Genomic DNA, 16,506 nt, shown 5'->3' with positions numbered 1-16,506 from the left:
TAAAAATGCCAGCTTGTACTTGACTACAATCAGTACCTGTCCAAAACTTATTATCTGAAGAACAAAGGGTCCAATTATGTGCATTGTTGAGTCACTCTGAGTATTGTCACTCACTACTGAAAGAAGAAAGAGATGCTTCAGCTCATAGGACTAGACAAAAATTGAATAGGACAATAGCATGCAAATTCTTTCCTCAACAGTAAAAGCTAGTTCAGGGTGGGTGGCTGCATTCTGGAAAGCCATGGCTCTGACAGGATTTAGGGGTCATGTCCAGCTCCATAAAAACTCCCAGTTCAGTGCTGTGGCTGAGAGAGTTAATACAAGGTGAAGATCTAGCCCTCCAAGTACTATCAGTAGGGCTCTATGTCTGTCACAGAGGTCATGCAAGTCATGGAATCCATGACTTTCTGTGACCCAATGACTTCTGCAGTGGTCTAAGTGGCTGACCCTAAGGCTGCCCAAGCAGCTGATTTTGTGGCCAGCTGCTCAAATGGCCCCAGGATAACCACACCAGCCACTGTTGGAACAGATCTACCGTGAGCCACTTGGCTGGCCACGTAGCCTGCTGCACTGGCCACAGCTGGAGCAGCCCCAGGGTCAGTCATGCCAGCCACTGCACTGATGGCCTGGGCAGCTGGCACTGGGAACTTCCCAAGCAGTGCGCAGTGCATCTGGCCCGGGGGACTCTCCGAGCAGCAGTGCAGGGGGTGTCCCACGCAGTCACTGCTTGGCAGCCCTAGGAGCCAGTGGCTCTTGGATGACTTCCCACTCCCCACCCCCCAAAACAAAATTAGTCCAGCGTGCTTATAGTATAACTCATGGACAGGCTGTGAATTTTTATTTATTGCCCAAAAGCTGTCAGTGACTTTTACTGAAAGTACCCATGATTAAGTCATAGCCTTAACTGTTAGGCACACGACAAAATGCCAGAACCTGTCAGATGTAATATGATATTTTCTTAATTTCAGGACAGTGGCTTAGGCTTGGATCCTGAACAGCACTTTAATGCACTTGAAATAGGTACCTCAGTTCTCAACACTGGTCGGACATCCTCTGTATCATCTGGAAGCTCACACAAATCTTCCAACGCACCCATGTCTGATCCTGCATGTAAGTGATGTTATGGAGTATAAAATACTTCAGTTAATATAAGCCAAATTACCCCCAAAAAGTGAGCATATCATTCTTGGTGGGATGATAGTTACTGGTGAGATATTAATGGTACTGACAACATATTAATTCCATCGACAATGGGCAGGTAAGTATTTAAAGTGGCAAAATGACCTGATGTAATCCTTCATGCTTTTGGAATAAAGGGGGCTACGTATGAAGCCCGCTGTTCTGGAGTTCTATAGATATGAAGTTCACAGTTACTAGGCACAGTTCCCAGCTACAATACACTATATTGGCTTAGAAGTTAGTAAGGTCATCAGCTGGAAAATTCTGAAACTCAAGGCTAAAATCAGAAGTGACGCATAAGGTTTTGTTACAGTCAAATGCATGGGAATACCTCTAGGAAGAAAGAATGCATGTGCATACAGACAGAGTGAGGGAGAACTACATTCTGGAGAGCAATGGCTTTGAAAGTATTTAGAGGTCATGATGGCTATCCAGATGAATAAAAACTCTCAGTACGATGTTGGGCTGGGAGAGTTAGTACAATTTCTGGAAATACAAACGGGAATTCTGAGTAGGATCAGGGAGGTGGCAGTACTTCTCTATAAAGTATCAGTGAGACCATTACCACATTACTGTGTCCAGTGGTGTTTTTTGTCCTCTAAAGAAGAATGTTGCAAAGTTGGAAGAGGTTTAGAAAACAGTGACAAGAATCATTCAGGAAAAACCTCTCTTGCAATGAGAGACTTTAATAACTCAATCTGTTTAGCTTACCAAAGAGAAATTAGGAAGTGAATTGATTGTGGCATGTGTAGCTAGAGGGGGAGAAAAATTCTGATAGCAGGTTCCTTAATGTAGCAGGGCGAAGTTATAATGAGCTCCAGCGACAGGAAGTTAAAGCTAAATAAATACAAACTAGAAATAAAGTACATATTTTTATTACAGTAACTGGGACCATTGAAACAACTGATTAAAGGGATGTGGTGTATTTACTGTCACCTGAAGTTTTTAAATCTAGATTGGCTCTTGTTCTAAAAGAGATGCTCTGGCTCCAACAGAAGTTATGCTCTTGATGCAGGAATTGGTAAATGTAAATGTTACGTGGGCTGTCAAACTAGAAGATCACCATGTTCCCTCCTCATCTTAAAATCTATGAAGTGGTATAAGTTACTCTCCCATACATGCACTCAGACCCCTTACCTGCACGCATGCCCATACTTACATATTCTGTAAAATCCTGAGGCAGAGCCCAAGGGGTCGGACAAAGGTGCCTTTAAATGCTATGTTTGTATGTGCCATATTTGACGGTATCATTTCGAGTAGGAGTTCCCAAACTGTAAGCTATGGCCCAGAGGTCGGCTGCCACACAGCCCTGGGTAGTCTGCCCTAGATGGAGTTTGGGGGGTTGTTGCACCCCCCAAGTTGTATACAGTGGTGAAATGGAAGCTGACAATGGCTCCCACCCTGGGCTGGAGGAGCCCCAGATCTTTGGCAAGTGGCACAGAGCAAAGTGGAGCTGGGCACATTGTGATGGAGAAAAGGCTGGCACTGAGAGGCCGTGGCTCCCAGGGCAGCTGAAGGAGGCTGTGTGTTTTGTGGCCATTTCTTCTGCAAGTGACCACACCCCATGATTCCTGAGAGTTGGGCCCCCTGGAGTATCAACTTCCTGCGTTCCAGAGACCAAGGCTTCACAGTGTCTCTTTCTGCCTGGAAAAATACCATGATTGGGATTGTCAGTTAATGGCCCGGCGCAGCCCAAGCACTTGCCTGTTCTTGGCACTGGTGGTCCCCAAGCATTTTCCTCATTTCCAGGCAGGGAGTGTCTGTGAGAGCTCCTGCCTGGCCCCTTCACCCTCACATTGGTCTGGGCCCCTGCAGAGGTGTGGGGACATGCATGACCCATGATACCCCTCTCCCTGACAAATGCACATTAACAGTGGGCCTCAGCAAATAAAATGGGAACCTCTGAGTTAGAGCAGCATCAGGCCACTCTGACAGGTCAGCAGTAAGTGTCCATGAGTGACATTCTGTCAGCCCAACCTCACTGGCACTGAAAGCCCAATAACCATGTCCCGGACGCAACTCGTCAACAGCCTCCTGCCATGTGGGCCGAAACAGGGTGTTGTAGGATTCACCTATGAAACAGGAACCCCAGTCTGCCCCTTTGGGACACTGTTTTGGACTCTTCGGGTGATGCAGAGGCTGAGAGTCTGTCCCAGGGCGTATGTGAATCCTTAGCTGCCAACTGTCCCTGGAGTCATTGGTTCCTCTTGACTCCAGTTGGAGTGTGATCAGTCCCTATATTACAAACCACATTTCGTCATTCTGATTTCATCTGGTGATTATTCTTAAGTATGAAAAACTAAATACTTTTTTTTCTTACAGCCACACCAACAAAGCTGATCACAGAGTCTAACATTCCCTCCTTGCAAAGAACACCCAGCATACAGCAGGATTCATCCATGCAAAGACCCAGTCAGTCCGTCCCTCTTCAGGTACGTTTGCAAATGGTGTTAAAAATAAATGGCATTTACTAAGAGGAATTAAATTAAAAAAAAAGTCAGACATAAAATAGGCCTCAGGTTCAATTCAGCAAGGAAAGAAAGAGGTCTGCAAAGTCCATCGCACTAAGAGAAGAGCTAAGATTTACAGTAGCCATGCATATGAATAAAGTTTTTTTTTATTTTTTAACCTAGGCGTCTTTGCCTTCTGTGCCATCATGTGAACTTCTCCCACAGCAGCTGCTGCCCCAAGCAGCTTTGCAAAATCATCCTACAGCTATGGCACAGGTTAGTTGGGGGTTGAAACTGGAATAGGTTACGTAACCATCTCATGATGTTTCTCCCACTTCAACAACCAAAGTAAGGATGTAGGGACCCTTTCAAGCAGTTTTGACCTAAAACTGCACAGGTTCTAAAAAGGCTCTTATAAAAAAGTGGGAATGTCCTCTAGATTCTAACACACACACACACATACTTAAAGCTACTGGTTTCCACGAGTGACCTTTTAAAAAACCAATCCACCTCTAAAGATCCATGTTGGAACAGGGATTAGTTTTGTCTAATCCAATTGTGTGCCACTGGATAGCACAGTTCCACCCCCTAATGGCATAGTACCAAGGGGGATCTAGAGGAATTTAGGGTCAGTCTTGAACAAGCACAGTTTGATGCGTTTTTGGAGCCACTTGTCTTCTTCCCAAAGCAAAGGTTAGCACTCACCCATGAGTCAGTGTAATATTTTCTGTTTGGAGTAGAATAAGAGTTAGAGTTAGCCCTATCCTCCAACGAATTTCAAGTCTGTTTTCAAGCAGAGGAGAGTTGCCAGATTTCACATGATGGCGGCGCTATTGTTGAAAGGCAAAAAACAATCTGGATACTCATGCCTAGATACCAAAACTCAACAAGTGCTTCAGTATTTGCCCACCTTTGGTAGACATCCTGGGACCAGTCCTGCAAGGCACTGAGTATTCCCAGCTCTTTGTGGTGTCATTGTGGTGACTAGAGATCTCTCACCACCACTGAAAGTGGGATATCTCAATATCCCATTCTCTCAGCTCTCCAGGACTGAACAATAACCTCAATGTAGAACATACTAAATGGATATGAGAAGACGGGAGGCCTCCTGTGACAAAGAATTATTTCTGAAGGGTGAGCTTTGACTTGGTGGAAATCCTATATGTGTAAATACAAATTCTGTTCTTTTTTTCCCTTTCAGAAAGTTTACGGGGGTAGTTCATGTATTTGCTGGAGGGAATATGGAGGAGGAGGTGCTTTTCTTCACCTACAGAACTGTTCTGTGAATGAAATATAAATGTGTTAAGCCTAGATTCTCAGCTGGTTTATCAGCATAGTGCCACTGAAATCCTATGTGCCGTACTGACTCCACAGTACCAGACTGCCCCTTGAGTCTCTCCCCTTCCTCCCTTTCACAGGCCTGGTACTGTAAAGAGAGGGTTCTGTCAAATGGTCAGGCTCAGTCAGGCCCAGTACCAATTAAAGATGAGGCATCTAAGATGAGAGAGCACATTGACAGATGACAGAGCACAAACAGAAAATGGTGATGCTCAACAAGCCTGCAATCCATTCTTCCACTCACCCTGTGTTACAATATATAGCTCTTTTATCGACTCCCTTTTATCACATATTACAGATTATGTTTAGAAATGTCACCCTCAGATCAGTGAATCTGTCCAATAGTTACATATTCCACTATCCCCACAAATGTCCACTTACAAAAGAATCGAAACAGTTTTGACCTATTTACAACAGAGTTTAGCACAAACCTTCAGCCAGTCATTTTGTTTCGTTCTTTGCATTGGATGCATTTTCAAATATAATATTTTTGGGAAGATGATCCACATCCTGATATTAAAATTAATATGTTATCCATTTCCATTGTTTCTTCTCTAACCATTGTTTTACCCACTCATCCTTTTCATGTGGCTTTGGTTAATTTATTAATCACTTTGTGTGGCCTAATAAATATATGCAGTTAAAAATCCCACCTTTTGCGGTTCTGAAAATTGATTATGCTCTCAGGCAGGTGCTCAAAGGTGAATGTGCCTTTTTGTTCCTTTAACAACTTCTCTTGAGTTGCTGGGAAGGCCTGTATGACAGCAGTGTATTTCTGTCATTAAACAGATGGAATTCAGACAGGTGTAAGCAAGTGCACCTCTGTCAATTGCAGAGGGTCCAGCCCCTGACATCTTTTTGCCTGGTAGTACATATCCATTTAGAGAGAACTCACTGGGTGTGTCTGCACTAGGAACTAACTTTGGAGTTAGGCACTACATTGAAGTAGCCAGCAGAGAGTCTAAACACATTTTTTTCCCCCTTACTTTGAAGTTAACTTTTAGCCCCTTTTAACGCCAGGCTGTGTCTATACCACAAAAATAACTTCAAAGTTGCTTACTTCGAAGTACAACTTTGAAGTAAGCAACTCTGAAGTTGTGCATCTACACACATTCTACTTCAAAGATAAACTTCGGAGTAGGGCACTACTCCATTGGGAGGAATGGAGTCAGGATTTTCAAGCTGGGCTTTAACTTTGAAGTAAGGAAAAAAAATACGTGTAGACTCTCTGCTGGCTACTTCGATGTAGTGCCTAACTTCAAGGTTAACTTCAAAGTTAGTTCCTAGTGTAGATGCGCCCCTAAGGTCTTTGGTCCAAGCAATGTGTTCTTTGACTGAACCCTGGGAATGAAAAGATTCCCCCAGGTAGTTCTGCATGTTTCAGAATGGTGTGAGATACCCATGACGGAAACATTTACTGGTTTTAAAATCGTGCCCTATTTTTAGAATATGAATAAATTCAAATTATAAAGGTTGTAAGGACTGAGCCCCAAGCCCAATGAAGTCAATCTTTCTGTTGACTTCAGTGGACTTTTATTATACCTTAAACACCAACTAAATATAAGTATTTCTTTGTTATTGTGTGGTACAGTCTTCCACAATTATTAAATGAGTTCACATTGGGCAATATACCACTGATATTTGCTGATTTACTCTGTTAGGCTATGGTAACACTAGCAAGTTTTGCCAACAAAACCAGTGGAATGTGCACACACAAAATGTGTTTTGTCGGCAGCTTGTTGACAAAACTCAGCACTTTCACCAGCAGCATTCTGCCTCTCAGCCATGAGGCATGATGCTGCTGTCAGCAGATTCTGTTGACAAAAAAAGCTGTGTGGACACGCTGGGGGCGCTTCTCCTAACAGACAGGGCATCCAGAACAATGGGCAGCCCTGTCTGCTGTGCTTCTGGGTGCCTGTTTTGTTGAGAGAGTGGCTGGGCAGTCCAGCTGCTCTGTCAACAGAGCCGAGTGCTCTTCTGATTGGCTTTTCTGTGTGACCACGCTCTGTCAACAGAAGTTTTGTTGGAAAGTCTCTTCCAACAGTGACTTCTGTCGACAGAGAGCTATAGTGTAACCGTAGTATCTATGAATCCTACTACTGTGATATCTGTTTTGTATAATATTTAGAACTGCCTTTATTTAGTTGATGGCAGCTGTGAACTTACGCCATGTTTGAAAGTAATATAATAAAAAAATTAAATAACTGAATACCACACTTACATATAACTACAGGTAACTGGAAGGTGCATTATGGTGCAAAAAAAAAGTAGAAAAACCTGGTATAGCAGCATAATTTTTACTTTTAAAAAAGGAAATTGTTACTCTTAGTGTCTATTTGGGAGATATGACACTCTAAACCAAGACCTGTTCTACACATAAAAGTTAGGCTGACCTAGCTGTATTGCTCAAGGGTATAAAAAATTAACACCCTGGAGAGACATTGTTAAGCCAGCCAAAGTCCCAGTATAGACACCACTAAGTTGATAGAAGAATTCTTCATTGACCTAGTTACCACATCTTGGCAGATGTGGGTTATAAAGTGATAGAAATTTCTTAACTACAGTGCTACAGCAGTGTACCTGCCACACAACAGCCACTGCAATGTTCTTAGTGTAAACGTACCCAAAGTGCTCCTAAACTCACTTTTGTGGGATGATGCTATCTTTTAAAGACAGCTAAACAACAGTGCTGCAGGCTGGCAATCAGACAATAAGAAAGAACTGCCTCCAGAAGGAAGTCAGTGTAATTTGGGGTAATATCAGTGAAGCTCTATAACAGATATGCCTGAGATGGAAAATAGAAAAGAAGATGCCGTGGTACTCAAATGTTGCCATATGTCAAAAATATATTTTGACTGTTTTGCAAACAGGAAACCAAGCACTACTCCCAGAATACAATAGCACCAAGCAAAGTTCTTACCAGCATGGCAGGAAACAGACATAGTTGTTTGTTTTCTCTTTTTAAGTTCTCAGCACAATTTAACGTGTTCCAGACCATCAAGGAACAGCTGGAGCAGCGAACTCGGATCCTGCAGGCTAACATTCGGTGGCAGCAGGAAGAGCTCCATAAAATACAAGAACAGCTCTGCTTGGTCCAGGATTCCAGTACACAGGTGAGTAATGTCAGTGACATCACAAGAGGCAAACAGAACATTTTTAGACTGCATTTCTTGGAGTGGGCTGTTTTGTTTTATTTGCAGAGTTAAAGAAATCTGAACTTGAGAAAACTGGGAGAGGATATCACTCTGTGAGTCCATCAGTCACAAAAATCAAGAATCTGTAAGGTCTGTCTGCAAGGGAAGGCTTGTTTTAACAGTGACAGGAATAAGTGGGAAGGACTGGCTGTCTTTCAGATAGCAATGGAGGGTCCTGTGGCACCTTATAGACTAACAGAAAAGTTTTGAGCATGAGCTTTCGTGGGCACAGACTCACTTCATCAGATGCTCTGATGAAGCTCTGATCAGGTGATGCTCTGATCAGGTGCATCTGATGAAGTGAGTCTGTGCTCACGAAAGTTCATGCTCAAAACTTTTCTGTTAGTCTATAAGGTGCCACAGGACCCTCCGTTGCTGTTACAGATCCAGACTAACACAGCTACCCCTCCGATACTTATCTTTCAGATAGTGCTCCACATTCAAGTCTTTTATCTACTTAGACTTCAGAATGAGCACTTTGCACCAAAGAGTGTTTAAACTGTGACAATGGAATCATCATTGTTTTGATAAAGCCTTCATTTCACTAGCTTCCTCTTACTTTTTGCTTAAAGTTAGACCTACTAGACCTCAGTATCAAGTCTTCGATCTGCTCTGCCTCTGCCTCTATCCCCACTTACTCTTCTGCACCCCAAACCCTGCATATCTTCCACCCAAGCTTGTCTCTTTCACCCACTCCCAAACTTGTAACTACTTGCATGCCACCTCCCCACAGCTTAGAGGTGTATCACAAATAACATTTGCCAAACACTTTCCTGACCTTTGAAAAACTGCCGAAGAAACCACCTATCCCACAAAATCTTCTATGTGAAATGTACACACCCTAATTTATGTTTGTCTTCAGACTAAAATTTCATTGGACCTGGAATTTTTAGCTTTATCTGTGCCTGGTATACAATATAACTCATGTATCATTAATGACTAGCGGAGACATCTCCCAGCACCACAGATGGTTTCTGAAGGTTTCTAAAGTCAAAGGAATTACTGCTATTTTTCTGATAATTTGATGAAGAATATTGGGTCATATTGTCCTCGGAAGTGGTGTTGCTCTGGGGATAAATTTATCCCCTTGTGATTATCTCATCGATAGGATTATGGGTACACGAACCCCATACACACACCGCAAAATCAGTAAATAGCCACATAGCATTGTAAACATACAGGGTGAAATCCTGGTCCTGCTGAAGTCAATGGAAGTTTTGGATTTCACCCATAGTTGACAAAGGTAAAAGATCACTTCATTCAATGTCTCTCATTAAATAAATTTGAATTTACATGTTTCTTTGCTTAAAGGGTTAAGAGAGGAATATCAGAAATTCTGTAACTTAAGTCATACCACCTAGGTCAGTGGTTCCCAAACTTTTTGGCATCATGCCCCCTTTAGATTTTCGAGAAACCCTCATGCCCCACCTCTTCTTTACCATCATCCAACCCCCCTTTAACAAAAAATTCAATTTGTAATTTAAAATACACACAAAAGCTTGATATAAAAATGTTATTTAAAATTAAAAATAAGCACAATAATTTTTCTTGGCCCCTTTTGGTTGCTTGGTGCAGCCCCAGCTGCCTGAGCCCCATGCCAGCCTCCAGAGCTGCCAGCGCCAGCCACCTGCCCACCTGAGACCTACACTTGCAGAGCTGCCCGCCTGAGCCCCATGCTGCCACGGCCAGCCACCCGCTTGCCTGCCAGCCACTGGGCCCAGCCGTCCACCTGCCCACCAGCTGCCTGAGCCCTGCGCTGCCAGAACCAGCCACCGACCCACCTGAGCCCCATGCTGACAGGGCCAGCCCACCCACCATCCTGAGCTGCCTGAGCCCCATGGTGCTGGGGCCAGCCACCCACCCACCAGTCCAAGCCACCCAAGCCCCATGCTTCTGGGGTCAGCCCCCAAGCCCTGCTCTGCTGGGGCCAACTGCCTAAGCCCCACAAGTCCCACAAGCTGGCTGGCCAGCCGCTCGAGCCCCACAAGTCTGTGAGCCGCCCACCTGATCCCCTCCCCTGCCCTCCTACAAAGACAGGCACCCCCAGGCTCCATCTAACCCCATCCTGCTCCCTCCAACCCACACTCACTTTCATTTGCAGAAGGCAGCTAGCTCCACGTGGGTCTTTGCTGGCTGCCTGCTTTTCATATCGGCTCTGCCGGGTCACCCACGTAAAATGTCAGGGGCTGAGAGCCAGAAGCAAAGGCCGGATCTTTCTTCAGGTGGGGGGAATGGGGGGGCCTGGGTCGCCTCGCATCCCCCACGGAATTTCTTCACGCCCCCAGGGGGCATGACTCCCAGTTTGGGAAACCATGGTCTAGGTGGTGGTGATGTTTTTGTTGTAAATACTTTAACACAGCATCCACAGACCACATCCAGGGTTGGCTGGAGAGCCCTTTGTTCTTGGAATGGCACAAACATATAAGAAATCATATATCAGTGTCCATCTTCCAGTGACTTTGCATTGGTTATGATGAATGGGAGTGAAAAATCTCTCTGCAATTTAACTGGTATTCAGTTCATAATGATGGCCCACTACTGCAAGTAGTTGTTGTACGTAGCAAAAGGATTATCTCCCTTTCTGTATTTAAATGGGCACACTGACTTGCTCTCTCATGCTCAAGTCTTAAATATTCATGTACACTGATCCAGTTTTTGCATAATTTGAAAAAAGTGGCAGATCACAACACAGTTTCCTCAACTATGGGAAATTTTCATTAGAATTTTTTTTGTGATGCCTTCACAACCAGCAAAATTAAGATTATGATAACCAAAAGACCATGGACCAGATTCTCGATTGTGCTCACAGAGATCAAGTGCAGAAAGAATCCAGAGTCCGTCTGGGCAATCCTGTGTTGCCTAGCCCTATCATAAAGATCCTGAATTGTTCTCTAATTTATGCCACTGACCTAGGGTCCCTCAGTGGAAGACAGGTGAGACCAGGGATTCCCAGCCTATGGGTAAGTACCCAAACATGGGTCACCCTTAGATATGGTAAGGGTCGCTGGCTGGGTGGCTCCAAGCCACATGTGGCTCTTTAAGGAGCCATTTGTAAGATCTGTATGCTGCTGCCTGACTCCTCCTCCAGCTCCCAGTCCCTGCCCTGCCATGCTGAAGTGGAACTCGATGTAATCAGTTTAACAGTTGGCAGGAAGGATCCTGCCCTTAAACCAATTAAATTGGGTCCCATTTCACCATGGCAGAGCAGGGAGTTGCCTGCGCTGCAGGTGGGGGAAGGGAGTAGGAGGGCTGGGGGGAGCCATGCAGAGGAGGCGGTGGTGGCCTGGCGAAGGAGCAGTGCAGGGGAGGCGTCAGCAGAGCTCATGTGAGGTAGGTGTGGGGGGGCGCAGTTTGGGGTTGAGGGGGTTTAAGTGTGGGGGCAGGAGGAGCAGTTTGGGGTTGAGAGGTGTTTAAGCTGGGGGGTGGAGGGGGTCAGTTTGGGGCTGAGAGGACCACGGCTGCCCCCAGTTTTGAATTGCCTTGGGTTACAAAATCTTACAGAATTGGCAGAATGGGTCACTGTCTCGAAAAGGGTGGGAACCACTGGGCTAGACTGAACCAAATGGCATGTATTTCATAGTACCCTGGGAACTTCAGGACTGGCCACAAAGATTTTACTTTCAAAGAGCCTACCCGGACGGCTTTGGTTGGCTAGTCCAGCTTTGAATAATTTATTGGGTGGATGGTTTGTTTCTCATTTGGTTTTTTTGCATCTTTATCGTGCTCTCAGCCATGCTTTGCCCACCTCTTCCCCTCACCATCTATCTGCATGTGGGACACAGGAGCCCCATAGCCTCCCGTGGGGGCCAGCTGAGAGGAAAGAGATCCACCTTGCAGCCAGCCAGCCCAACACCAGATGCTTAGTGTGGGCCTAAAATTTCACCCCTGAAGCACAGGAGTAAGCTGTCCTGGGCACATGCCTCCAGTGGCTGTGCCACCCACGGCACAGAGGCCTTTGTACTTCCCCCAGGCTGCACAGCAGGTGCAGGAGCAACACTCAGAGCATTTGCAGGGCTGGGAGCACTCTGACACCAGCCCTTGATCATTTCCCAGCTGACTAAGTCCCTAGACTGCGTCAAGCTAGCACGCTACACTTACTAGCATAGTGCAGTGGCTCAGGTGGCGGTGTGAGCTTTCTGCTTCAGTACCGTTCTGTACCAGAACCTAGCTCTGTGCTCAGCCTGCTGTCGCCTTCCTCTGCCTGAGCCACTGCGGCTATTGTGCTGATATCAGCCCCTCGCTTGAGCAAAGCTAGTACGTGTATGACTGCTCGAGCTGGAAATCCCACCTCCAGCTGCAGTGTAGGCCATACCCTGTATAGGAAGACTCGTTCTTTTCATAAATAGTTCATTTAGCTGTAGTTGCTTAGTTAGCTGGGGGTCCTGTCTGGGTTATCATTCCTATGCTCTAGTCCAGAGGCTTGATACCATGTGGTGCCTGCCACCAGCAGATGCCAGTGAGTGACCTACATAAAAGCTTCTTAAAGTGCCTCAAGGAAGGTCTGTTGAAGGAAAAGTGAAGGATCGTCAAGGGCTTCAGGCCACACATACTTAAGGACAGGAACTCTTTGAACGCCCTGTTAACGGACGTGGGGCTTCATGGATCAGGTAGGGAGATGTTTGAGTTTGATTATCTCAATCTGTCATTCATTGTACCCATAAAATCAGGTGCACATGGAGGGGAGTTACTATCACACAGATTTCTCTAGCTGTTTGAGAGGCATATGCCATATTGAGAGCACAGACGCGCATGATGTGAACGGGGGCAACAAGTAGGGGAACACACGGGGTTATGTGCCCTGCCCCGAACACCCACAGGCAGGAGGGATAAGGGGCTGGCTAGCAGCAGGGGACTAACAGGGGGGCCTGGCACCTGCACCAGGGGTCTGCCTCCCCCCAGTACTCACTGGCAGTGGTGGGGAAAGTAGAGCAACGCAGCCCCAGCTCGTTCTGCTCCTCCAGCTACATCTTCCAGGGGTGGGGGTGGGAAGTGGAGTGACATGGCTGGGGCCACATTGCTCTGCTTCCCCTGCCACTGATGGAGAGCATGAGCGGGGCTGCCCTCTCCCACTGCTGACACCTGCCCCACAAGTCCCCTGGGTCGCATTGCTCGGGGGAAGAGATGGGGAGAGTGCAGAGCAGGGACAGGAAGAGGTGTGGCCTGGGGTATAGAGGGGTTGTCCTGGCACTTCCCCAGGCTGGAGGGGATCATGTGGCCAGTGGCCGTCCAGGTCCCTCCTCATCAATCACCCATGGATGTAAGTATGGAGGGACTTCCTGCTGCTTTCTGGAGTAAAGGGAGCCCATCATACAGCTTCGACTTTCTCCCTTGAGCTGTTTCACTGTCATTTATTCCCCATAATTACTTCCCCCCATGAGGAATAGCAGATAGTTCTGAGGAGAAACTTGCCCTATTTTCATTTCATAGATGGGATCTTCAAAACTGTAGTGCAGAAGTCAGCCAAGAAATACCCTCCCAACCGGAGAGATGTTGAGCTCAGTACTCTGTATTACTAACTGTTTCCAAGAGCCCTGTGTGATGAAAGATGAAACTATCAGGAGGGCTCTGGTCCTTGAACAAAGGTGTTCAAAAACCCATTAAGTCTCTTCAACTGCTTTTACTGACAAATGGAAGTGTTAAGCACAAGAGCAGTAACTATACTCTCAGACCTCTGAAGGGATGAAGTGCCTGCTCCAGATTTAAAAATAGTCTAGTTAATGACTAGCATGCCCAGAGAAAGACAGAAAGGCTGAATCTGACTAGCATGCTAGAATTACAAGTCAGAACACTCATAGCCACAAATAATTTACAAGCCAGTCTCTCTTGAAAGTAAATGAATCTTTGGCTCTCAGTGCTGTGCCTTTAATCAGAATCCTTTTTACCAATAAAAGGAAAAATAGCATTGATAAAAGATGCTGGCTTCATAGACCTGGAGGATAAAAACTTCCGGTTTTCTGCAGCCCAGCGAGAGTTGAACAATGGCAGTTCAAGCTTTCTCATGCTGCATTGCCAATGTGATTCAACTATGAAGTGGGAGAAATAAGAGGGCAGCTGTGCCTCCATGTCCATTCACTCCTTAGCTGATTGGCTGAGACTGCTAACAAGGTGGCCAATTAAGAAACATTTGCAAGATGCTTTTTCTGACCTTGTACTGCAAAACAGTACACTCCTGAGACTGTCATTATCTGCCATTCCCAGATGGGGCTGGCAATTTATCTGTTTGGATATGCTCAGTCTGAGGAGTGTTTCCTTCTACTTTGTGAGATTAGTAATTAGTGTGTGCTGCTGTTAATTTATTTAAAAGGAATCCAGATAGGGTTACCATAACTGAAACATTTTGTGAAAAAATACTGTTAAATGTTGTACCAAGTGTATAATGGTCTCTTGTTTTTAAGTTGAAGTAGCCAATTGAAATATCTGCTGTACTCACCTGACCAGTGTTCTGATCCTTCCTTTAGTGAAGCCCTTTGAACAGCTGATTAAGCACCCCAAATCCATTTAGCATCTTTTAATGAGCTGTGTTTCAGACTCCAAACTCAAATCCATCAACTGTATGTTTCAAACTGTGCACTAAATTCAGATGTCCTGTGAGCAATTGCAGTTCCATTATGTGATCTGTGTATTTAATACAAACATTTTGAAGTTGTCATCAGCTGATAGAAGAACAGACAGTAGGACCATTATTTTACAAACTGTCAACAGTTCCATCAATTGTGTCTTGCTTTTAATTTAGACATTTGTAATTTGACTGTAACTTTTTCTCTGAACTAAAACTTGGCATGAAAGAGTTAAAATTGAAAGTGATTTTTTTTAATAAAATATAGACATTTTTAAACTAATATTATAATTTAATATACACATAATCTGTATTTTCTAAAAGTAGGTAAGCAAGAAGTTAGACCAAAGTAGAGTGCGCACCAGTTTATGAAGGCTTGGTCTACACTCTTGTTACTGTGAACCAACGCATGAACTATGGACGAACAACAACCTTGACCAGCTATGCTAATCCCAGTGTAAATGCAGCTGTATTGAGGGAAGAGTGATGCTGTCAGTATAGATGACATAGGTGTGGGGCAGGAAGCAAGGAGGTTTCTATTAGGTTGTGTCCACACTAGGGGGCTATGGCAGCATAAGTATGCTGACATAGGCTCCCTAGAGTAGACATAGTCGTACATATCTTCTCAGTGACAAGGACCTGGCCACGCAACACTGGGAGCTTGTGCCTCGCTGTGACATCACTGAGAAGGCTCAGCCAGACAATTGTATATAATGGTGAACTATTGGAGACAAATTTGAAGGCAGCTTTGCTACAAAGAGGAGCCAAAGGTTAAACAGGCCTGGAATTCCTCTCCTGTCCCTACAAGTGGTCCCTCCAGAACACAGTTAATGCCCATGGAACTGCTGCTTCAAATCCTGTGCTTTACTCTGTGGAGAGAGGACTTCCACCTTTCGGCACCATTCATAAACAGTCAATGTACTTTAAAAAATGAGAAATGAGCTGCAAAATGTTTATTCTAAAAAGAGCATATGATTCACAATGAACAGTAGCATAACTGTAGTAATTTAGAAATATTATTTTCTCCCGTGTTCTCTTCTTTTTCCAGATGTTTTTACAGCAGCCAACCGTGTCCCTGAGCTTTAGCAACATACAGCAGCCAGATCCTCAGCAGCTACAGCAGAGGTCAAGGGTCACGTCTCAGCAGCAGCTAATCCCTAGTCCTCCACTTCAAGGGCAAATTGCATCTTCCCAATCAGCACAGCAGCAAATATTAAGAGAAGTAAATGTGGTATCAAGCCAATAAAAATATTATTTGATGTGGATACAAGCCACTGAAGACATTACTGAGTGATCATAGAAAAATAACATCAGTATTGTAAATAGAAATGTATGGGCTTTCCTTCCACACAAGCTTCTTCCCACAGCTTTACTTTAACATCTGTGGGTTTTTAAAAGTGCTAAACCTGGAGCATTATGTAACCAGCTTGTTTCCGTTTTAAAACTGAAAAGGGGAGTGTGGGGAGAGGGGTCGATGACCTATTGTCTTTTATTGTTCTTGAAAGGTCCCAGGTTAGAAATGCTCTCGCTATGGGCAACATTAGGGCAGCCTTTCCAACACAAAAAATGTGCCTTAAGCTCGTTGTGGCAGCTATTTTGCTGATATACCCTGTCAAATGGGACCTGAGACCCTCAAAATAGCTCATTTATGGCCAATTGTGATGGCAGATTTTTGATACAGCGGGCTTGCCCCTAAAGAACTGAACTGAAACCATCTTTGTACAAAAGCAACAGACTCCCGCCAAGAGAAATAAAATTAAACCCTAATTATTAATCACTGAGAGCTATG

General features: G+C 44.9%; 1 protein-coding gene across 1 annotated transcript in view; it reads left to right on the top strand.

The window, feature by feature from the left end:
• Positions 1-16,506, top strand: part of NPAS2 (neuronal PAS domain protein 2) — a 188,285-nt gene that overhangs the window by 162,247 nt on the left and 9,532 nt on the right. Inside the window, exons 13-17 of the mRNA XM_074983272.1 lie at positions 969-1,110; positions 3,502-3,611; positions 3,813-3,905; positions 7,934-8,080; positions 15,766-15,939. Of these exons, the coding sequence (XP_074839373.1) occupies positions 969-1,110; positions 3,502-3,611; positions 3,813-3,905; positions 7,934-8,080; positions 15,766-15,939 (666 nt within the window). The remainder of the gene's footprint in view (positions 1-968; positions 1,111-3,501; positions 3,612-3,812; positions 3,906-7,933; positions 8,081-15,765; positions 15,940-16,506) is intronic.

The sequence above is a fragment of the Carettochelys insculpta genome, chromosome 1, assembly GCF_033958435.1.
Source record: "Carettochelys insculpta isolate YL-2023 chromosome 1, ASM3395843v1, whole genome shotgun sequence".
Lineage (NCBI taxonomy): Eukaryota > Metazoa > Chordata > Testudines > Carettochelyidae > Carettochelys > Carettochelys insculpta.
This window is presented reverse-complemented; position numbering and strand designations above follow the sequence as displayed.